The sequence below is a fragment of the Meles meles genome, chromosome 15 (genome assembly GCF_922984935.1).
Source record: "Meles meles chromosome 15, mMelMel3.1 paternal haplotype, whole genome shotgun sequence".
In the NCBI taxonomy this organism is placed as follows: Eukaryota; Metazoa; Chordata; class Mammalia; order Carnivora; family Mustelidae; genus Meles; species Meles meles.
The window spans coordinates 6,902,701-6,927,302 of NC_060080.1; the positions used below are offsets into that span (position 1 = coordinate 6,902,701).

Sequence of the window (24,602 nt, forward strand, 5' to 3'; positions counted from 1 at the left end):
TCCTAGTGGCGCATTTGGAAGCTTCTAGTTCAGGCTGCGATCATTGTGTAGGAGGGTGTTCGGAATTACCTCACACCATCAGAGTAGTGGGGGAGGTATGGCTTTCCTAGGACAGTCCGATGAGTCAGTAGCAGAACCGGATTCTAGTTCTGGGTTTATGACTCAGTGTTTGATGCCTTCTTGGGCTTGGTGAACGAGGCGGGCACACACGGGGTAAGTAGGAGCTGCAGGGATGAGACAGAACTAAGATAATCAGCGTTTGTTTGGTTTTGGCTGGGGAGGAGGAATGTTGATTAGGATTAAGTGTCTTCTGTGTAATACTCAATAAATGTTGCTGTCGACTTAGACTGCAGCCAAGACCTGGGCCTTGATTTCTCGGTTGGCGCTGGTTCCCGCTTGCTCTGGCTCCAGTTGGCGCTTATCACTTCACGTCAATGTGTTGAAAAAAGGGTGATTTTATCCTCGTTAATTAGTGCTTCGGATTTAGGGTGAGAATAAACTTTGTTTTTGACTTCCTGTTGCAATTTCATACGTCAGGAGGTTTCTAAGAAGAGCTTCTTTTAGATTTTTTTTTTTTAAGATTTTATTTATTTATTTGACAGATAGAGATCACAAGTAGGGAGAGAGGCAGGCAGAGAGAGAGAGAGAGAGGAGGAAGCAGGCTCCCTGCCAAGCAGAGAGCCCAATGCGGGGCTCGATCCCAGGACCCTGGGATCATGACCTGAGCTGAAGGCAGAGGCTTTAACCCACTGAGCCACCCAGGCGCCCCTTAGATATGTTTTTGAGTGATCTTTCTGACTGATACGGAAGAGAGTTCAATTAGAATTTGTTCCAAATTAGTAGGTCAGTTATATTCTAGGAATAAAAATTATAAACTTTAAATCTGTATCTGACTAAGCTGAATTTTAATACTAGGTTGGGTGAAAATGATAAAGATTCCTAGAGGCCTGGGAGCCTATCCAGGAGAGCTGCCGTGTCTTGAAGGGCACCACGTGATCAGCTAAATCTCGTGACTTATGTGAAATCAAATAGGAACTTTGATTCGAAGGATAGGCCCTTTCATTTCATGCCTCATGATCAAAAAACAACCTCTGCTCTCAGCCACTTGGGAGTCACTTTTTCCCAGGACAATTTTCCCATGAGGTCCTCTCCAGCTCTCCGTGCTTCCTCGTGGCGGTGTAGTTTCTGGAATGCTGAGTCTGGAGCCAGGGATGCTGGAGCCAGGGATGCGGGTCCTGGCTTCGCCTTTGCCTTCTACTTCCTGTGTGCCTTCTATGGTTTTTGTGTCTTCAGAGCCGGGGCCTCAGGCACAACTGAACAGTCTCTCCAGACTTCAAACATGTGGAGTGGCCGGAGCCTGGACTGTTTGCTGCTCATGCTGAAGGTCATGTTTGTTGGATATACAACAAATACGGGAAGTCCGTTTTGGGATATAAACACATTTCTCAGCTATCAGTTTTTTGCAGCATCTTCCATGGATAAACCAAACTACTTTCCTTTTTTCTTTTCTTCTGTCTGACAGATCTTTTCTCTTTTCTTGCTTATGTTGACCAGACAGTTGAAACTATCTGTGCGCCGTAGCACCCACATGGCAGGTATATAATAGTGTCGTAGGTAACCAGGTGTGCTCTCGGCTCCAAATGTGACGCTTTCCAAAAGTCTGCTGCGCATACTCTGGTTTGCAAAAGCAAAATTCTTCTTTGAAGGATTGTTTCATTTCAGTCATTACTGACCGATTTAAATTATTTCTAACATCCTTCCAGGAAATTCTATGCAACGTAATTAATCTGTTGCTAATATGTGGGAGAACTGGCCTAAGAACTCAGGTTGCGAAGAGTTGACCTTCTTAACTGTACACTCATTCCTTCGGCGGATTCTTCAGTGTACTTCTCTGTGCAAGCACTGTGAGGGCAAAAAAACGACTCGAGCATAAAGCCCGTCCTCAGAAGCGATGATACTCTCTCTGTGATGCACAGGTCATCAGTGAGGTTAGAAAAACTCCGAAGTCCGGGGAGACGAGTGCTTTCAGCCAAGGGGATCAGAGAAGGCTTTACAGAAGAGGATGTACCTGCTGGGGTTCTTTGAAAGCCTGGACCTACAGAATACCTTTGCAGAGTCTGTTTGATTGGATCCTTGTTCTCTTTCCTTATTTTTAACTCCCTCACAGATTATCTGTTGTGAATTTAAGTGGAAAAGAGGCAACTGGAATAGTTGAGTTTATGGAGCTGCTTTGATGTACTAAGGCCCAGACATTGTGTAGTGATGAAAACAACAGTTGGGACGCTACCATACCCGTTAGTGTGGCGTGAAGCCGCAAGGGAAGGGACAGCTTGTTTATTTATCGAATGCAAAATTGGTAGATAACCTGCAGTTTCCCTAGTAGATGGTCACTGTGAAGAATAGCTTCAAGTGTAAAAATCGGGTAAATGCAAGAGAAAATCACCTCATGGCTCATTGTGTGGTTTTATCTCTGCCCTAGAGCTTACCTTCTTTCTCTCTCTCTCTGTGTACATATATATGTATTTATCTATATAGCTATAGGTATGTATATTAGTGAGCCTCGAAATGCCATAATCTTTTTCAAATTAATTGAAGGTATATGTGTGTGTCTGTAGAGTTGATTTAATTACCCATTTGACAGATATTTATTTCATGTCCAGTATGTGTAAAAGGTTTCTTGGCATTCTGCTCTCTACCAAGATGACCTAGGTGTGCAAGTCTATGTGGAGGAAAGTTGTGAACATAAATAACCTGTGAACTTGGGCAATAGGTGACATGACCTCTAAGCCTCAGTTTCCTCATCAGTGAAATGGGGTCAGAATCGTACCGATTTCATAGGTTGTTTCGAGGGCCAGAGTCAGGCACGCTGTAAGAATGCAGTAAGTCTAGCTCAAACATCATGGCGGTGTGTAGTGTTAGTTGACTGGGGGTTGGGAATTGGGGGTCATCCATCTAGTGAACACATGGTTCTTCTTGCCCAGACACTGCCAGGGTGCTTTGGGAATGTAAAGATGAGTAAGACATGGCCCAGTTCTCAGAAAACTCAGAATTTAGTGGAGAGATTGCCCCTGTAGTAAGTATGTCGGTAGAAGTAAACACATGGGAATAGAGCTTCCCTTAGAATGGGAGGATCGGGGGAAAGTTTCCTCGAGATGAAACTGTTGACAAAAAGACAGCCAAACGCTCAGAGCCCCGAATGGGCCAATAGCCTTGGCAAGTCGGCCTGTAGAACGGAGACTACTGGACCTTGATTGAGGTCAGAAGTGAGCAGCGGTGAGAGTGTGGGGGATGTTGGGCCCAGATCCTGAAGGCCCTGGCATGCCCTAGTAAGGACCTTGGACTCTACCCTGTAAATGACTTTGTCTCAGAATGTCAGGGTCTTGTGGGCCAAGTATATTGAGGCTGGAATTTCTGTGAGAGTTTTAATAGTGTGTTTTCAGTTCGGTGGTAAGACTTGTCAAAATCACGAGTGGTTTGAAGTCAAGTCCATTGCTGCCAGGATGTCTCGGTGCACGTGCCTGTGCTTGGGTATCAGCTTCGGCCCGGATAAAGGCCAGAGGAGTTCTTGAGGTGCCCTGTGATCAAACATTTGACAGCTGTTTGAAGAGTCATATTTTTCAACCTAGGATCTAGGTTATATTTTTAAAGGTTAAGGAACTTTTCTCTCTCTCTTTTTTTTTTTTTTTAACAGATTTTATTCATTTCTTTAGAGAGAATATACAGGAGGGGGAGGAGCAGAGGGAGAGAAAATCTCAAGCAGGCTCCACACTGAGTAGAGAGGCCAGAATCAAGAGTTGGACACTTGACTGACTGAGCCACCCAGGGACCCCCATTTTTTTCTCTTTTAAAAAGGAGACGTAGGGGCGCCTAGGTGGCTTAGTCGGTTAAGCATCTGCCTTCGGCTCAGGTCATGGTCCTGGGGTCCTGGGGTCCTGGGATAGGGTCCCGCATCGGGCTCCCTCCTCAGCAGGGAGTCTGCTTCTCCCTCTCCCCCTCCTCCTCCCCCTGTTTGCTCTTTTGCTCACTCTCTCACTCACTCTCTCTCTGAAATAAATAAAATCTTTAAAAAATAAATAAATAAAAAGGATACATATATTATTCACATTTGAGAAATACTGAACTAGGGAGTAGGAAACGTGGCTGGAAAGGTAGATTGGTGTCACATAGAGCATCTTGAACGCTGAGGAGCATCTTGAACGCTCCCCATAGATGGGGAGCTCTAAAAAATTTTAGTAAGAATAAAGGATTAAGATTTGGGGGCACCTGGGTGGCTTAGTCTTTAAGCATCTGCCTTCAGCTCAAGTCATGATCCTGGGGTCCCGGAATTGAGCCCCACATCAGGGTCCCCCCTCAGCAGGAAGCCTGCTTCTCTCTCTCTCCCACCCCACCTGCTGGTGTTCCTTCTTTCACCGTGTCTCTCTCTGCCAAATAAATAAATAAAATCTTTTAAAAAAAAGAATTAAGATTTGTAGCGATACTGTATTTGGTGATTGCCTAATGTCATTTCATTTCATTACCTGATTCGTAGCCATTTTATTGTTCAGAGGGCCCTTTGCTAGAGGTTGGGAGAAAGAAAGGTTAATTTGTGTGAATTGATATTAGCTCTCTTTTTTTTTTTTATCAAGTGTTTTTATTTTGGGGGGGCACCCTTGTGCGTATTTAAAGTTTTGTAAGGATTTGAAAGTCGAGATTTGGAGATACTGTATAGCCTTTTGCATCCCCATGATTTTTCCATCATTACTAGCATGTAATTCAGGACCATTTTGTAATAGGCATTGGAAGAAATACAAAAAAATGTGCCGATCCCTTGAAAACACTTGAAAAATGGGGAACCATCTCTGCCGTCTTAGTCGTCGAGCACTTAGAATTACCGTGTGACGGAGTGACAGAAGTGTTGGGGCGGGGCGCCTGGGCGGCTCCGTGGGTTAAGCCTCTGCCTTCGGCTCCAGTCATGATCTCAGGGTCCTGGGATCGGGCCCCGCATCGGGCTCTCTACTTAGCAGGGAGCCTGCTTCTCCCTCTCCCTCTGCCTGCCTCTCTGCCTACTTGTGATCTCTGTCTGTCAAATAAATAAAATATTAAAAAAAAAAAAAGTGTTGGGGCGAGGCGGCACGTTCAGGGTGCTTGTTGATCCCTTTTCGTGACTGAGGCGATGAGGGGATAGGGAGATGCGGTTCTTTACCCCACCCTGAAGCTCAGAGTCTGGTCGCAGAGGAGGGGAGGGGAGCTGCTTGCTCCAACCTGCTCAGTAGTAAAATGGGGCTGAAATTCTATTTGGGACCTTAGGGAACACGCCTCACGGCAGCTCCATCAACTGTTACTGGGTCTTCATCGACAAGAGTGATACCGGTAGAGCATGGAATAAAGGTTCTTTTTGCATTGAGGGGCAGAGAAAATAAAGATCACTGAAGTGTGAAAATTCCTGTAAAGGATGTGTGAGACTGGAATGGGAGTTCAGAGCTACATTCGGACGGCCCGGATCGTTTGGATTCCTTCCTTCTGAGGGAAGAGAACCACTGAAGGTGTTCGTGGTTTCTCTGGCCTTTTCATCTTCCCGGCCATCAGGGTGGTGCTGTGTGGGTGAGTTCCGGGACCTCTCATGGACTCTGATGAGCCTGACACTTTGATACTGGTTTAGTTTAAAAATCGGATCTCTTAAGAAAACTTTGTTGGAGCTGTTAAAACTGAGCTGTTATACTGATCCTGGGATTCGATTCCTGCTTATTTCTGCTTTCTTAGCAACTCTAAAGGTTCATATTTTGAAATTTTTTATTCTATTCATTGAGTAAATCAAATTATAAAAGTAAAAGAAAACTATTTTCATCATTATAGCATCAATGTTAAAAATATGCAAAATTCTACCTAGATATCTCAGTGGGAAAAAAATTAAAACTATATTATTTGGATGTCAGGTTCTTGTACATGAATAATAATATAGACCAAGTATTTACTGTTGTGGTAAAAATTTTTTTTTCCCATTTTATTTATTTTTTCAGCGTAACAGTATTCATTGTTTTTGCACAACACCCAGTGCTCCATGCAAAACGTGCCCTCCCCATTACCCACCACCTGTTCCCCCAACCTCCCACCCCTGACCCTTCAAAACCCTCAGGTTGTTTTCCAGAGTTCATAGTCTCTTATGGTTCGCCTCCCCTTCCAAATTTTCTTTTTTTTTTTAATAAACATATAATGTATTTTTATCCCCAGGGGTACAGGTCTGTGAATCGCCAGGTTTACACACTTCACAGCACTCACGATAGCACATACCCTCCCCAATGTCCATAGCCCCCCCCCCTCTTCCAATCCACCTCCCCCCAGCAACCCCCAGTTTGTTTTGTGAGATTAAGAGTCATTTATGGTTTGTCTCCCTCCCAATCCCATCTTGTTTCATTTATTCTTCTCCTATCCCCCTAACCCCCCATGTTGCTTCTCCATGTCCTCATATCAGGGAGATCATATGATAGTTGTCTTTCTCCGGTTGACTTATTTCACTAAGCATGATACGCTCTAGTTCCATTGTTGTGGTAAAATTTTTTAAAGCAATAGCCCTTTTTAAAAGATTTTATTTACTTGAGAGAAAGAGAGAGAGCATGAGCAGGGTGAGGGGCTGAGGGAGAAGCAGACTCCCTACTGAGCAAGGAGCCAAGACAGAGCTCGATCCTGGGACTCCAGGATCATGACCTTAGCCAAAGGCAGGTGCTTAGCTGACTGAACCACCCAGGCACCCAGAAACAGTCTTTTTTTTTTTTTTTTAAAGATTGTATTTATTTGACAGACAGAGATCACAAGTAGGCAGAGAAGCAGGCAGAGAGAGAGAGGGAGGAGGAAGCAGGCTCCCTGCCGAGCAGAGAGCCCGATGTGGGCTCGATCCCAGGACCCTGAGATTATGACCTGAACCGAAGGCAGAGGCTTAACCCACTGAGCCACCCAGGCGTCCCAGGAACAGTCTTTTTGTTCATGAAAAATATCCTCGTATAGTGTACTTAAGTCTGTCAATTTCATTACTCAGCTTCTGACTCAACTTAGAGTTTTTGTAACTTTTGACTGATAAATTTCAGGTGCTTTGTTAACACTTGCTGTGAATTAGGCGAGTAGAAATTATTTCTGTAATTTCTACCCACAAATGAAGTTCACTTGTTAAAGCTCACACGTCTGACCACTGTCTTTAGACTGGATGGTTAGCGTGGTTTACCAGGATCGTGCCTTGGTTTGCTGTGTTGCTACAGCCCAAAAAGAGTAAGTGAGTTGGGGGGCTGGGGAGGTCTGTAAAATTCATTCTCGGTTGCTTTCACTTCACGGGCTGGGAAAATGAGACTCTGAGGCCAGCCGGTGTTTTGAGCCTCGTGTTTCCTGGTGTCTTTCTCCCCCTCCCCTTTTCTCCTTTGAGGAGTGACCGTACAGACAGCCGCCAGCTGTGCGAACAATGGTGTGTGGCTCCTGGAATGCTTCCTGGAAAAATCATCATAAATTAGTTCAAGATCTGATTTCTTGTTGGTTCTGCGCTTGTAAATGGCATTTAGAATAAAAAAAATCCATACAAGTTAATCCTTTGATAATATAAATCTTTATTTTGTTGTTTTCCTCACATTTTCAGCTGAGGTCTGAAAACAAAATCAAGTCTTTTGAGAAGTTTTAAGTGTGTGAATTCTCAGCCAAGAATGAGGAACTACGAGTTGTTAGAAAACTGGGCTGGACATTCGAGCAGGAATCTTGTAGAGCATCTTCGACCTGTTTAGCAGTTTATTTTTGTGGTTTGTTTTTTTTCTCTTCTAGTGATTTCGGTTGGGAACATTAGATGCTCATCTTGAGTAAGATTTATGTTTCATTTGCTCGAATAAAAGCAAACTTTTCCTCAAAATCGGTGGCAAGGAAGCATGAACGTGGAGAAGAGGTTACCCCCGTGTGTATTCTGTGAAGGAGTGGAACGTCACTGTCATCTTACTTTTTACCTCTTTCCTCTCCTTGGAGGGGATAGTGTTGTTTTTCTGTGACAGTGTTGTAGAAAGTATTTTTCTCTGCGCAGTGACTGTGGCCCAAACTTTTGTTTTATCCAGATTTAGGTGACGTGGCCTGTCGTTCCGCCGCTGTGGGCGGTTGTCCATGAGGTAGAACCGATCCCAAGTGTTAACGCTGCGAGGAACAGACGGTGCCCGTCTTCTCGGGGCCCCAGGACCTAGAGGAGGACCTGCCTCGTGCTTCTACTCTTGTCCTCTCACCCGTTTTGGGTGCTGCTAATGAAAGATGGTCACCTTCCTAAATAAGATTCCTGGAAACAGCTTCTCCTTTAAGACCTACTCTAGTCCCCTCTGCGAGTGTGGGTTGTTGATAGAGAATATGGTTCCACGCGTGAATGACACTTTAGCGAGAGGTGCTTCTTGGGAAGTCACTTATGTGGAAAGTGGAAATGTTGAATTACCAAAAGGGAAGTAATACTTCCTCGCTCTTAACTACACTGTGACGATGTAAGGGTAAGTTATTGTTCGAGCACTTAGAGAAGGGGTTGTTCAGATCAGGGCTCAGCAAACCGCAGCTCTCTGCAAACCCTGGCCGGCCAGCACCTGTCAGTGTAAGTCAAGTTTCACGGAAATATCAGCACATCCACTGGCCCGTGGACTGTCCGCGGCTGTCTCTATTCTGTTACTGTGGCGTTTAGCTGTTGCGTGTCATCCACGAAGGCTGAAACACCGTTGGATCCTTTTACGGAAATAGTCCGCCGTCTCCTGGTTGAGAGAAATGTGTGGCAGCTGTCACACACGTCTGGGGCGTGCTTCCTCTCAGCCGCATTCTCGCACGCTCCCTCTGCATCTTCCTGCTTTGGCGAACAGCGCACGTGTTAAGCGTGTGCTGCGCGCCAGGCCTGAGAAACAGGGCTGACCGAGTGTTCCGTCGGTCTCCAGGGCTCTGCCCCTCAGGGACACCGAGGGTCACCCGAGCACACGGTTCACCAGCCACGTCAACCCGTGCGAAAACCGCATGTTCTGGGAGGAAGAAACAGAAGCATCGTTTGATAGATTTTTAATAGGCTTTTTTTCTGGTCACTCTTCTTACGAACTGTGAGTTCTTGAGGGTGCGCGTGAGCTTGCTGAGTGGTGAGGCTCTGCGGGTGCTCTGACCTTTATCTTTCCGCTGCTGGGATGGGCATGATTGTTCGATAGGGCTTACACAATTTTAATGAATATGATGGTTCGGTAGAGCTTAAAATTTTTTCGAGTGAGCAAACTTGATGGCGTACCTATACATGCACAGAGACTCTCTGAACTTCTTGAAGGAAGGAAACCACATGTTGGGGCTTGTTTTAATCATCTCGAACTCCGGGAGCCAAAGGAGACCTTTGGCGGATCAAAGTTAAGTGTGGAGAAACGTTACCACCCGACAGCAGTGGCTTTTCTCCTCACTGGTCACCGGATCCCCTGCGGAGCACCTACAAATGGCCTTGCGTCTGACCCCCCCCCCAGCCCCGGCCAGTGAGAGCAGAACCTCTAGACCGGGCTTTACTGTCTCCGGTAAGGGCCACGTCCTCCCGGTGATCGTGACCGGGTCAGGCTGCGAAGCCCCCGAGAGCCCTGGCAGCGCTGGGGCTCCCGGCGCCGTGCCGTGTGAGGCTCTGCTTTACGAGGTCCTTAATTCTAGACGAGTAGTTCATGTAATTACTCGAAATGGCACCCTTACGTGGTTCTTGTAAGATAATATGATTTGTAAAAAAAAAAAAAAATTGATAAATGTATGACACAAAATTATTGTCACTAGTAAATACAGAGTTGGGGATAAAGGATTCGTAATCGTTCGGTATAAATATAATCCTAGGACTCGGGAGGAAGAAGTGACCTAGACATCGTTGGACTCACAGCTGCGTCGGACAGGCGAGGACCCCGGCCGCGCTCACAGCACTCAGTAGCGAGGGGGCCGGAGCTCCCACGTTTCCATTTGCAGGCCAGAGCCTTTCCTGTTGACACCTAAGGCATCTTGTCTCTTGCTAGTCTGTGGTTGAGGCTTAAACGTAGCAGGTGTGTCCCCTTCACTGGCAGCAGCGCGTACCCATGACTGTCCCGAGGCTTCGTGGGCGCCACCCTCGCTTCCTTCCCAGAGGTCTGCGGCCGCTCTCCGCCTGGTACCGCGCGTCCCGGGCCTGGTGCTCTTACCTCTTGCTCAGAGTGGGTGTGTGCGTTTATCTAGACAAGGTGGTGCGCTTTTAATATTGGGTTAGGGATGCTGTACGCTTGCTTTGTTGCATGTAGAAACAATGTCAGGTTTGGAAAGAATCGATTTTAAAAGAATGTGTGTAAGAAAGGGATTGCAAGTCATCCTGAGCAACAGGGGAACGTCTCTCTGAAGACTCCACTTTTACACTGATCCTGGGGTTTGCTTCCTGCTTATTTCTGCTTTGAATAGAAACTTGACGCTGGGAAGCAAGGGGAGGTTGGGCTTTAGGTTGGATTACCATGAAATCCTCTTGTAAATGGAATATCACTTTGGGTCGGGGACTTCCTGGAATTGTTGAGGGTTAAGTGTACTTTTCCCAGGCGGCTGGTTTTGAGTCCTAAATTGAGCCATGGAGCCTAGAATGATAGAGAAAATTTTAGATTTCCCACTTGGTTGTAAACTGGAAAATATGGTGATTTGGTTACTTGATGTGCTCAGTTGTTCACGTGGACTGCTGTCTTTCTGTTTGTCTTTTTTTTTGTCTTTTGTCTGTTCCATCTCCTTAACTCAGATTTGTAAGTTGTATATGAAGTGTTTCTAACGGCCTTCCGTTGACTGGCAAACGACGTGGGCCTGAACCGCTGAGGCCCCCTTATACGTCACTTTTTTCCAATAAATGTATTGGAGAATTTTTTTGAGATTTGCAACAATTTGAAAAAACTCACAGATGAACCCGCATAGCCTAGAGATAACCAAAAAAGTTAAGAAAAAAGTATTGTAAGATTATAGTATCTAATGTATTTAACATACAAAATACGTGTTAATTGATTGTGTTATTGGGAAGGCTTCTGGTGAACGGTAGGCTGTTAGTAGTTAAGTTCTAGGAGAGTTGAAAGTTATACGTGGATTTTTGACTCTTGGTGGGGGACCAGCAGTTGGTACCCCAACCCCCACATTGTTCCAGGGTCAGTAGTGTAGGAAAAGATATAAAGTCAAAGCACAGAGTTTCTTTACTGGATTTGAAATTCATACATAACCACTTTTTCCTATATATCTAGATTGAGGTATTTTTAAAAACAAAAGCATTTTGTTTATTGGTTGAAAATGGGTTAACAGGAAAGAAAAATAATGGGCTAGAAAAGGCAACCTGAGACCCGACAGGGAGCTAAAAGTAAGTGTTGAGAAAGCTGTCACACGGAGAATATGGGCCTGGCCTCGAAGTATTTGTGGTTTAGCCATGGAAAGAAAGCATAACGCATGTCAGACGGCAAACCCTTCCCAGCAGCAGAGCAAAGCGATCAGCGTAAAAAGCTGATTTGGGAAAGACAGGTCGCAGTATAGGTATAAAGGGGTGGGGGGTAATTCTGGATATAATTCTAGCCCTTTGCTTGCTTTCTTTTTTTTTTTTTTCTTTTTTTTTTTAAGATTTTATTTATTTATTTGACAGAGAGAGACAGCGAGAAAGGGAACAGAAGCACGGGGAGTGGGGAAAGCAGGCTTCCTGCGAGCAGGGAGCCTGATGCGAGGCTCAATCCCAGGACTCTGGGATCATGACCTGAGCCGAACGCAGACGCTTAACGACTGAGCCACCCAGGTGCCCCTAGCCCTTTGCTTTTTTCTGCCTTGGGGACAGTTTTTAAAAAAAATCTCTGGTCTTCTCCTGTAAAAAGATTAACACAGTCTCTCAAGGTTGTGAAATGAGATCCTGTGTATAAAGCAGGTGCCCTGTACAGGTGCCCTGTACGCCCCTCCGGGGCCCACTGCTGTGACCTCCACAACACAAGTCAGGGGGAAGGGGGACCTCTGGAGCTGGCGCTAGAGCTGGCGCTCTGCAGATGTGGAGGGCGGAGGGGAGCTCTGGAGGTGACTTCGACTGGGACAGGAGGGACGCAGGAGGAAGAGGAAGGACAAGGACAAAGACGTGAGGCGGGGGTGAGCATGGAGGTGTGTTCTAGGGGCCGGGAGTAGACCGGCCGGAGTGGAGAGCTAATGGAGGGACAGGATGTTAAATGGACAAGTTCTCCGTCATTGTAGGGTGTTTTGGTCTTTTCCTTCTTGGAAATAGTGGATAGATGAGAGCAAGAATAAAACCCCTGTGTTTCAGGATTTGCAAACCTTCTAAAGAGAACATTCTTTGTCATTATGGTTACAGTTTTCTTTCTCCTTACCCTGTGCACTCCCTTCTCTTTACAGCCTTAGAGGCTCCCTCGCCCCAGATTTTCTGGCTTAAACGTCTCCCTGTCTGGGTCTTGGTTCAGCCAGCAGTACCCCACACTACTTGTAGTAGATGTGCCCTTGGTTGTTGGAGCTAATGTGCCGTTGGCCCCTGGACTGGAAGGAATGGAGCATAAGGGTCTTGGGTCTCTGAAAGGCACAGATATTTAAAACTGTAATTCCAATACTGTCCACTGTGTGGTGCTCACACATCAGAAATAAATTCTGAAACTAAATGGTTGAAAGGGATCTCCGTGCATTGTGACCTTGTGTAGGGAGGTTAAACTCCATAATCGCACAAAAGGGGGAAATGAAACATGCTTTTTGCTGTACTAAGATGCCCTTGGGTTTCTCATAACAATCTCCAATGCCACTTTCATAACGTGACTCACCGATGTCATAAATTCCGGAACATTGGGACGTGCATCAGGTACTACTGTTATCCTAAGAGGTGGTATGGACAGAAATGCGGGCGGAGTCCCAGAGTTTGTACTAAGCTGGAAAACATCTCTAGATCTCTGTGCTGTTGGTAACATTGGTGAAAATGAATCAAGGAAGACGAGTAGACTCTTCCATAGTCTGATGCTAAGTAAATATTTCGGAAGGGAAGATGGACAGTGTGGTTCAAAGCTGCTGTCTGTTTTTTTTCCCTTCAAATAAAGTCTGCCATTCCTATGTCCAGAAGTAGTTTTAAAATAAGCCCTTTATTAAAAAAAAAAAAAAGTTTCTTTTAAGTGAGAAACTGAGTTCTCATTTAGAACATATCTGAGGAATTTCGGTAACATTGGTATTTTTACGAGCTATACTAAGGTCGACTGTTGGTGCCTATTGCTTATCATACCTTCTTTTCCCTTTGCAGGTTTTCATCTCTGTGAACTGCTTAAGCACAGATTTCTCTTCTCAGAAAGGTGTGAAGGGGTTGCCTCTTAATATTCAAATTGACACCTACAGTTACAACAACCGCAGCAACAAGCCTGTGCACCGGGCGTACTGCCAGATCAAGGTCTTCTGTGACAAGGTAAGACTGTCAGATTGGGGAGGGACAGTGAGAGTAAAGCATGTGAGAGCCATACTCTTCCTCACAGAGAGTGACCAGGGTCTTTGCACCATTTCAGTTTGGTGTAAGTGTATTAATAGTGACATGAGAGCGCGCACTGTGCTCAGTCCTCGGCGTCCCCTCAACTGCCTGGGACTTGCAGGCAGTGACTGCAGCTTTGGAGCTCTGGGGCCTTGGGTCCGAGGGCTCCGTGCGGATGGCCGCAAAGGGCTGTCCTTTAACCAGCTTACTTCCCTCTGGCCCTTTGACGAGTCGTCAGCCAGCTCGCCAAGCAGAAGGTGAGACTCGGAGTCTTCTCTAGGGCGGCAGTTGGCAAGAGCAGAAAGCATAAGCCTAATGAGTTCGACAGCATTTCTTTTACCTGGGGAGGAAACGGTCAGTTTGGCCAGGTACTGCGTTCTCCTTTAGAACTCTCCCTCCGGAGAGAGCGGGTAAGCCCCCTGTGTCTTGAAGGCTGGAGACGTGTTCTCCTCAGGAACTCGGCAGCGGCCCTGGAGAAGCGATTGCTCCACTGACCTAAGACTGAAGGCGACTTTGACTTTCCCCACTCGGGAAATACTGGACCATATTTTTTGCCAGTCTCTTCTTTTTGTCCTGTTCGACAACAGCAGCAGCAACAACCCTCTCTGTTACTAAGATTTTTAGAAGGTACTAGAAAACTGGAAGTGTATTTGCTGTCAGAGGTCTGCTGTCCTGATTTTTATACTGGGGCCAGAACACAGCATGGAGCCTCGTTGGAGCAGCCTGAGTTCAGAGAACTTTCTCAAACACCCAAATTCAGTAACATGTATTGAGTACCACGTGCCTGGTCACGTGCTAGGCTGTATTATTTTTCTATTGTTGCTATTAACAAATTACCATAAACTAAGTGGCTCAAACAACACCCTTTTATTACTTCATGGTTCTATAGGTCAGAAGTCTGAGGTCTCGCTGGGCTAAAACCCAGCTGTTAGAAGGCCGCATCTCTTTCTGGCGTCTCTAGGGGAGAATCTGTTTGTCTACTTTTCTGCCTCCTCGAGGCACTGACATTCTTTGGCTGATGGCCTCTTCCACCTGCCAAGCCGGGAGCCTCACATCACATCCCTCGGACAGCGCTGCTGGTGCCTCGTGTCCTCGTCTGGCTCTTTGGCTGATAGGGACCCTTCCCTTATCCTGGGCTCACACACATGATCTCGGACACTTGTCCTATCGGACTGCCGGCTGATTAGCAACATTAGGTCTCCTTTGCTGTGTTAGCTCACGCCGTCCCCGGTTTTGAGGATTTGGGTACAGACATCTCCCAGCGGCTGTGACTTCCCACATCCTCTGCGTTTTACAAATGCCAGGTCACATCAGGCGTACAGCAGGCATTTCGGGTCCTGAGCCGGAGTTCTCTGCTTCACACCACATTCCTCTTATTAGCCAGAAGAAAACCTAGAGAGGTGTCCAAAGTCATAAAAACTATAAGCCCCAATTTTTTATTACTTGATTCAGTAGACGTAAGATCATTCTAATTGTTAGCCCAGTGCTTACTGTGTTTCTGATGTGTATCTCCTGGGGCCGTAACCGTCTGCGCGCTGATCCTGGTGCGTGGACCCACTCGGAATCTTAGCTGTGTCGAATGACGTCAGCACGTGTTAGCATGAACTTGAGTTTTTGGCATCAGATGGCAAAAGCTGTACAAACAGTTTTGCAGAGAAGGAACAGTAATGAGTCACAATCTTAAATGAAATTCTTTTTAATATTAAGATTTTTTTGAGGGAAGCTTCCGTATTGGTAGCTGATTTAGAAAATGAAACACAGGGAAAGTTTCATGATTGTCTAAAGTTATTTTATTAATCAGTGGTTGTACAGAATTGAGAAACCACTTCTTTTTCTTGTGTGTGCGCTAATGTACATTCTGAAGCAGAAAGCCTTCTCTTCGGAGTTGCAAAACTGAATGTGGTCTGGGGCGACCCACGATCTCATGTTCGGGGATGCTGCTTGCCTCCTCACCTGTTCGTCTCGATCACGTGTGAGAGCAGCATGTTAGCCGCGGTCCGGCATCGCGTGTCCACTGTGCAGGCCAGTCACTGTCTTCTCCTTGCGTGTGTGTAAGCTCTGACCCGCGGTGAGAGGAGGCCACGCAAAGTCGTGGTTAGAAACTAGGCATCCGCACCTTCCCGTGCTTTGTGCGGCCTGTCTAGGTGCCCACACAGCCTCAGCCTTCGTAGGCTGGGCTTTCTTTGTAAGGCCCCTGAAAATATCGCTGACCTCTTCTGCCCTTTTGCGGAAGCAGAGATCTGTTCGGGGATGAAACTGTTGGTCAGCTTTCCCCGTGGCGCCCTGACGGCACACAGCGGTGGTGTGAGCGCTGTCCAGTCGAGAGGTGCCTAGGGGGCGTGGGGGTGAGCGTACACACTGTTTCCGTCCTAAGGTTTTAATCTCAGAGCTGTTAGGGGTTGATACCAAACCCGGTATGGGAAGAAAATAGTACGTATCGCTGTGTGTTATTAACTGTCAAAGTCCTTGAATCTTTCAGCCACATGAAACTGCTCTGTGACCTCACACCCGCTCCTGATTCTCGTGCATCTTGTTTTAGCTTCTCTCGTCCCGTACAGTTGGGATTGCTTCTGCTCTTCTGGTCTGTCTGGTGCTGCCCTCTCTGCGGACTGTCCCACCTCCCTCCTTGATGCTCTCCTTCCTGAGCTAGGACTCGCCTGTTGTTTGGTGCCTGTCCATTCGTTTTTCTCTGCTGGTTCTTAAAACTCTTACATCTTATCAATCTGGTCCACATCCACAGTTGGAAACCAGAAATAAGACATCTCTTGGTATCCTTCAGAGGCATTTACATGGTTTTTCTCTCCTAAGAAGGTTTTTTTTTAGTACGTTATTATGAATTGCTCAACGGGTTTGGTAAATGGAACTTTCTCCTATGGCAGAAGCAGCAGCAATTTAACATGTTTTCAGAGAAAACGAGAACAGGAATTGGATCTCTAACCAGTGGAAGTTTGGCAGCTTCTCTTTCTACGAGCTTGTGTGTGTGTGTGCGTGTGTGTGTGTGTGTGTGTATTTGGGGTTCATCCTTAGAAACATGTCATTGACCTTCATTTCCCATAGATTGTTTTCTTCAGCAGAGTAATACTGTGGCTGTAATCGGGAACAGATAGATTAACTTCTTCAGTCACCGCCTGCTGTGATGGCCCAAGATCAGCCTCTTTAGTTGTGGAGATGGAGAGTGAAGCACGAGTTTCAGTGGCTCTCTGTAATGTCACAGGACTTAACATTTCCTGCAGAGTCTACTACTGACGAATGCTTTTAGCTTCTGTATGTCTGAAAAGGATTTCATCTCTGATTTTGAAAAATCTTTTTGCCGGGTATGAAATTCTGGCTGACGCTTTTTCCTTCAATGCTTGAAAGACATGGCTCTGCTGTGGTCAGCCTTACATTTTTTGGGGTGAGATTTTATTTGTTTGTTTGTTTATAGAAAGAGTGCACGAGTGGGGGAAGGGGCAGAGGGAGGGAGAGAGAGAATCTCAAGCAGATTCCCCACCGAGCGTGGCGCCTGCTGTGGGGCTCGATCTCATGACCCTGAGATCATGACCCGAGCCGAAATCAAGAGTTGGCTGAGCCAGCCAGGCGCCCCACACTTCCATGTCTAATGAAATGTCTGCCATCATTATCTTTGTACCTAATGTATCTATTTAATGTATCTATTTTTCCCTCTCTTTAGATTTTCTCTTTTTACTGATTTTGAGCAATTTGATGTTTCTCGTTTTATTTCTTGTACTTAGAGTTTGTTGAGCTGCTTGGATCTGTGGGTTTATAGTTTTCATCCTACTGGAACATTTTTCAGCCATTGTTTCTTTCTTTTTTTTTTTTTTTAATATTTTATTTATTTATTTGACAGAGAGATCACAAGTAGATAGAGAGGCAGGCAGAGAGAGAGAGAGGGAAGCAGGCTCCCTGCCGAGCAGAGAGCCCGATGCGGGACTCGATCCCAGGACCCTGAGATCATGACCTGAGCCGAAGGCAGCGGCTTAACCCACTGAGCCACCCAGGCGCCCCCAGCCATTGTTTCTTGAAACACACCCTCTCGTCCTCCTCTGGGAATCCTGTTGCACACGTACACGCACGAGCTTACAGTCCCACAGCTCCCCGGTGCTGACCAGTGTCTAGGATTGCCTTTTCTCTCCGTGTTTCAGTTTGGATACTTTCTGTTGTTAATGTCTAAAGTTCTTCAGTATTTCCTTTGCCCGTCTACACTGCCGTTAATCCCATGCAGTGTATTTTCCATCTCGGACATTTTTGTCTCTGGGAGATCAATTTGGATCTGTTTTACATCTTTCTGGTCTCAATATGTGTGTTTTTCGCTAACTTTTGAACATGTGGAATGTAGTTACAACAGCCACGCTGATGTCCGCGCCTGAATCCTGTGTGGTTTCTGGGCTGGTGTCAGTGCTCTGACAGCCTCCTCCCAAGCTGTGGACTCCTGCTGCTTTACCCGCCCGGCGTCTCACGGGCTACTGGCCCTGTGGGTCTCACACTGTCTGACACTGGGTGGCTTTGCCATCCTCGGAATCCTCATGAGCTTGGTCCTGAGAGCTGCTGGAGTTACTTGGAAACATTTTGATCCCTTCAGGTCTTGCTTTTCCAGTTTTGATAGGTGAGTCTGGAGCGGCTCAGAATCAGCTGCTTATTCTCCGCAACTGAGCTCAGGCTTTCCTGACTGTTCTACCAACCACCCTGTGCATTTTCAGTTTCTCCGGTCTCACTGGTGGGAAGAGGCACTGTTTTCCCTGTGTGAGTTTCAGACACTATTCTCTGGTTTTGTCTGAGGGCTTTCCCCCCAACTTTGGGTACCTTCCTTACACCTGTTCTCTCTCAGTACTAGACTGACTACCTGAGGGGACCCTCTGGAGACTTCTGGGGTTCTTCCTCATGTAACTCCCCATTGCTGCTTTGTTGTGCTTCCTCGATCTCTCTCTGGATTTTCAACTCTCTCCCTTGACCCAGGGAACCTGGATGGAGCAGACCTCTGGACGTCCCTCCCTGTGCCACAGCCTGGGGACTGGGGAGGCAGTCAGCCCCTGGAGGGCTCATCCTGCTTGTTTCCTTTCTCTCACGGATCCCTGGTCTTTGTTGCCTGGTGGCCCTGGCCTTCACAATCCTTGTTTCGTGCATCTCTCTCTTTTTTGTTGTTTAGGTTGTTTCAGGGTGGGGGTAAGTCTGTCTGTCATAGTCCCATCTCAAGTGGAAGCACAAGTCCCTTATTCTTTATAGATGGAGCCAATAAACACAGAGGGAAATGTCTTATTTTTTAAAACTACCTTTTGGGGAGTGTAATTTATCATCAGAGTGAAGCTGTTGTTAGACTCTTGGAAAGAACTGAGAGAGACACAGACCAACTCTCTGGTAACAGGCGGGAGGTCGGGGATATTGACCTGTTTTTCTGTGTCAGGGAGGTGGGATTTGTTTCAGCATTGCATGGCGATTTTTATTGTGTGTTTACCGGTAGGCGAGTGTCTTAACACCTGCTAGAAGGGGCAGAAGGTGGTTTGAATTCTGTTTGGTAAAATGTGGTTTCATTACATAATAGTGCCAGGGCCTGTGGGATGATTTTCATTGCCTGTCTTTGCTACCAGGGAGTTTATTTGCAGAAAAATAAGCTTCTTGTCGAGATTTCACTGGGTGACTGTGAAGAAAACTGTACCACCCAGAAGTAAATGCTAACAGGTGAAACAAAATGATTAACTCATAGTTCGGTTTTTATGATACTTGCTTAATTTTAGGTCATGTTTTATAAATACTAGGACGCTGCCATTCTCTGTACAGTTGGTGTATATTGTGTGCGTGTCCTCTCTATGGGACCGGGAGTACACTTTTTCTCTTTTATGTGATTATTTAGGTTTTCTACTTAAATCTTCGCTTTGGGAGTTATAGTTGGTCGCATCTGCCACTTGCTTGATGCCAAGTCCTTGGAGAGAATCCCACTTCCAATGATAACATTGCCCACCTGGGAAAGCAAAGTCCCAGCGGGGCCAGCTTGTCTACCAGACAACGGCAGTAGTCACTCGGGTTTTTGAAGGCCGCGTAGTGCATGAGCAGATATCTTCAGCTTTTCATTTAGCCTGGCCGCATCCATTGTTGAGGGGAATTGTGCCGTATTTGTTTTTTAAGTAAATGGTATTTCCCCATGCTTTCACATAGTTAAACAGTTTAAAGAACGGGCCTTCTAGGGGCACCTGGGTGGCTTAATCAACTGAGCGCTGGACTCCTGATTTGGGCTCAGGTCATGATCTCAGGGTTGTGTCTGGCTATACCCTGGGCATGGAGCCTGCTTCTTATTCTCTCTCCCCCACTCCCTCTGCTCCTTTTCCTCCTTCTCTTAAAAAAAAAAAATGGGGGAAAAATAGACTTTTTAGAGAAAACTACTGTGGTAAACTCTATAAATATAATAATTAATGGAGTTTATCTCCAGAAAGGAGATATTTTTTCCCATTCCTCAGAAAAGAATTAAATATTTTTTTAAAGATTTTATTTATTTATTTGACAGACAGAGATCACAACTAGGCAGAGAGGCAGGCAGAGAGAGAGAGAAGGAAGCAGGCTTCCCGCTAAGCAGAGAGCCCGCTACGGGGCTCGATCCCAGGACTCTGGGATCATGACCTGAGCAGAAGGCAGAGGCTTTAACCCACTGAGCCACCCAGGCACCCAGAATTAAATATTTTAAAGAGGATCAATTAAACAGAATCATGCCTTTTCTTCTCTTGACCTGTAGGGCGCTGAAAGGAAAATCAGGGACGAAGAACGAAAACAAAGCAAAAGAAAAGGCAAGTGTACTGACCCCAGCTCCCAGTTGAACGCCTGTAAGTAGAAATGTTTCCGCGCCGTGTTTCCGATCTTTTCCATTCAGCACAGGGACTGAATCTGTCTTTACTGGATCAAGCACAAGGCACAGTAGTGACCACTCACTGCCGCGCGGGGGTAGCGCGACTCTTTCCTGGTGTCACGATCCGATGAATGGCTGAGCTCAGTCCTTTTCTAGGGGGAAGGACAGAAAAGGATCCTTGAGTTTTTCCGGAGTTCACATATTTTAGCTTTAGTTCGGGTTACTGATTGTGGCCCTGAAAAATAACACACCTTCTGTCTGGACAGCTGCTGATAGATAACACCGGGGCTTGTCTAGACTTGTAAGAATCGTAATAATGCTCTTGCGAATTCAGGAGGTCTTACTTCCAAATGTAAATGCGTGGTTTTCTAACGTTTCAGAATCTGTAGGGCTCCTGTTTGGACATTTCACCCGGAAAGCTTTCTTTCTTTCGTTATTTATTTATTTGATTGATTTTTTTTTTTAATGTGACCAGTATTCATATTCACAAAATCCCGTATCTGTCTACTCTGGGGCGGGCCGGGGGGGTGGGGTGCTGCTCTGTGGCAGGAGCATTTCGTGCCTGGTGCATGGGCCGCGAGCATCGGGCTCCGAACGGGGCCTTGCTCGGCAGACGTGTGCCCTGCGGCACCGCGCGGTGGGCTCCCGGGCCGCCATCGAAGGGCAGGGTCCCAGCTCACCCGAGGGAGAGCTTACCTCCGAGGGCTGCAGGGCAGGGGAAGAGGGAGTCCGTACCTTAATAAATAAAAAACCTAGTCCGTGACCCTCACGCTGAGCCACTCCGAGGGTAAGTTGGGAGGGGGAGTTGGAGCTACAAAGTTACGTTCGCAAGGTGAATTGTGCGTTGCTGTCAGAATGTGAACCACTGAGGCAGGGCAGCTCAGGTGAAACGACTTCTGAATTGTGTTTGTAGGGTCACAAGTCTTACCTTTGAGACAAAAAGTAAACATGCTTTGCCTCTGTTCCGGATTTCCTGTGTATGTTTAAATGTTAAATTGCTAAAATGTTCAGTTGGTTTTAGTATAAATGTAAGCAACGTATTTCTTCACGTGGGCTGTGATTTTCCTCTTGGCTCAGGCAACCTGAGCTGTGCCTTCTAGAGCGCTGCTGTGTAAGGCCCTTACACTTGAGGGGAATGCTCTGTGGCCTGCGTCCAGTCCGGGTACCGAAGTGGTGGACTCAGGGGTCGTCTTTTTTTTTTTTTTTCCCCAGTTTCCGATGTTAAAGTGCCACTGCTTCCCTCTCACAAACGGATGGATATCACAGTTTTCAAGCCCTTCGTTGATCTGGACACCCAGCCTGTCCTCTTCATTCCCGACGTGCACTTTGCCAACCTTCAGCGGGGCACTCACGTAGGTAACCAGGATCCCGGGGCGGCTGTGAGAGAAGGTCTTTGGCATTCCTGGTCAACAGAAGCCAGTTTAGAGAGGTTTGACCAGTGTTATGGGCCAGCCTTCTGGAATATTCTGTTGGGTGATACAATGTCCTTACAATAAGGTGGATGGAAGCCTTGTTGACAGAAATGAAGTACCAAACCTGTGAACTTCACTTTATTCGTCTGTGTGTGTTTGTGTCTTAGTTTATTTTAAAATTGTTAGAATAGTAACAGTGTGAAGGCCGAATCTATGATCTTGTGCATTTAACTTACATGGTTCTGGGCAGGAGGGAACAGCCACAGGAAGACTTAGGGTAGGTAGCCCTCATGGCTAAAAGAACATCCGAGAGGCGCCTGAGTGGCTCAGTCGGATAAGCCGCTGCCTTCGGCTCAGGTCATGATCCCACGGTCCTGGGATCGAGTCCCGCGTCAGGCTCCTTGCTCGGCAGGGAGCCTGCTTCTCTCTTCGCCTCTGCCTGCTTCTCTCCCTGCTTGTGTACGCACACTCTCTCTCTCTCTCTCTCTGATAGATAAATAAATAAAATATTTTTTTAAAAAAAGATTTAAAAAGAAAAAACAAAAGAGCATCCGAAGGCTCTCCTCATTGTTTCAGTTACTGAATCATAGTTGGCACATAGACAGCCATATCTTGTCAATTAATATAAAAGTTCACAACTGGCCAAGCCCTGCTTCGAGCCAGAAGCTTAGTAGACAGAACAGCTGGGACAGCGGGGGCCGGCTTTCTCTGCAGAGCTCGGAACAATATGAAGAAGGTGGTCTCCCATGCACTTCGTGCACAGATTTATACGGGTCGATGAGTTTTCAAGTCTTGGAGATTGGGAGGGTATTGCCAATGTACCTTTCTCTCTCTCTTTTTTTCTTTAAGGTTTATTTATTTGAGAGAGTGCGTCATGGGGGGAGGGCAGAGGGAGCGCGAATCTCAAGCAGGCTCATCGGTGAGCGTGGAGCCCCGCGTAGGCTCCATCCCTGACTGCCCACGCCGGCTCACCCGCTACTCGGCGCTCGGCCATATTGAGGGTCCGGTCTCCTCCTTGGTGCTCCACTTTCCGACCTAGGTTGCCTAGGGAGCCTTTTTTCTGAAGGCCATTCTCCACTGCCTCTCGAACTTTCCATGTGCCCAGACGTACCTCAGAGATCATGATCTGAGCCGATGTCAAGAGCCACCCAGATGCCCCAACCATGTATCATCCAGTTTCTAATGAGAAACTTCGGGGCAAGCAGGAGTTGACAGACTTTTCCTGTAAAGGCTCCGAGAGCAGATACTGTAGGCTTCTGGAGCCACACGGTGTCTGTTGTGACCCTTCAACTCTGCCGCTAAGGTGCCAGAAGCCTGGGAGTGAGCATGTCCGTGTGCCAGTAAATGTCTATGAACAGGCATTGGGCCCCACTTGGCTCGTGGGCCCTAGCTGGCCGTCCCCTGCTTTAGAGGAGTTCATGCCCAGAAGAATCTGGTTATTGACAAATAAGGCTAAGGAATTTTGGACTAGACTAAATTCAAAATTATTTTCATTTTAGAAATAAGTTACTTATGGTGTGAAATATTTTGAGCATATGCTAGAAAATAATCTTTTTTTTTTTTTTTTTTTTGGTCTTAGGTCCTTCCCATTGCCCCAGAAGAACTGGAGGGTGAAGGGTAAGGTTTATGTTTTGTTTTAATAAATTCTTTTTATTCTTAAACAATCTCAAACTTACATAAAAATTGCAAGTACAGTGCAAAGACCTCATTTTTTCCTGAGCCATTGGAGAGTCAGCTGCAGACTCCGTGACCTGTCATTCCTAAACACTTTGTGTATATTTCCTACAGCTGGGGACAGTCTCCCACATAACGGAGCCAGGGTAATAACAAGACGCTCCGTCCAGGTTTTGTCAGTTGTTCCGATAATGTCCTTTGTGCAGAGGAAGACCCGGTGCGGACTCAGACTGTGTGTGTAGTTGTGTCTTTAATCTCCTTCAGTCTTGAACAGTCTCAGTGTCTCCTTGACTTTCCTGACCTAATACTTGTGCAGTCAAATGCTCGACCACTGAGCTATTCCCCCGACCTAGTGCTTCTGAAGATTACAAGCCAGTTGCTTTGTAGAACGTCCTCTAGTTTGGGTCTCTGTTGTTCTGTCATGATTAGACTCAGGTAATTATGCCTCTTGGCAGGAACGTCGTAGACATAATGCTGCGTTCCCTGTGTGTCCTGTCAGGTAGCATGGTTTCGGTCCCCCCCACCATAGTGTGGTTCACTTTGATCACATGATCAAGGTGGTGTCTGCCAGGCTTCGCCGCCGCGAGGGCACCCGTCCTCCTTCTGTAGTAAGTCTGTAGTGGGGAGGCGCCTTGTCGCTTAGTGAAAATTTCATTCCTCATCAGACTTTTAATTTCTTCCTTTTTTAATATCAGTATGGACTCCTAGTTTCCGGCTCTGTTCAACAAGTTGCAAATCATTTCTGTCATTTAGTTTGATCAAATTGTGCTAGAAGGTCCGTTGGGCCTTCCAGCTACTGCTGAGCCCCGTCGATGGGCTCCCCCACCGCCGGCTCCCTGGGTGCTCCGTGCTCACGCCCGTGCCCAGCGTCTTCCAGGCACTGGGGCTTTCCCTTCCCCAGCCTGAGGGTCAGCTTCTTCTCCTGGAAACCCTGGTCCCTTTCGAAGGAGGAAGCTGGCCCCGGGTGTGCTCCTTGCTGTGGAGGCGTCACTGCCCCGACCTGTGGTTGCCCTCCGTGGCCCGCTCGGGCCCTGACTGCCCGCACCGGCACACCCCCTGCTCAGCACTCAACCATGTCCGGTCCCCTCTTTGGGGCTCCCCTTTCAGACCCGTGTTACGTAGGGAAAGGTCTCTCCGAAGGCCATCCGTTTCCTCCCAGACTCCTCGTGCGCTCAGACGGACCTTACGTGCTTTCACGGGAGGCCTGGGTGTGTGCTGGAAACTCAGACAGACTGAGTAGTTGCTGGAAACCAAG

General features: G+C 46.8%; 1 protein-coding gene across 1 annotated transcript in view; it reads left to right on the plus strand.

Annotated features, from left to right (window-relative positions):
* Positions 1-24,602, plus strand: part of GRHL1 (grainyhead like transcription factor 1) — a 52,440-nt gene that overhangs the window by 20,763 nt on the left and 7,075 nt on the right. The window contains exons 9-12 of the mRNA XM_045979448.1: positions 13,214-13,372; positions 20,151-20,238; positions 21,474-21,613; positions 23,253-23,290. Coding sequence (XP_045835404.1) covers positions 13,214-13,372; positions 20,151-20,238; positions 21,474-21,613; positions 23,253-23,290 — 425 coding nt within the window. The remainder of the gene's footprint in view (positions 1-13,213; positions 13,373-20,150; positions 20,239-21,473; positions 21,614-23,252; positions 23,291-24,602) is intronic.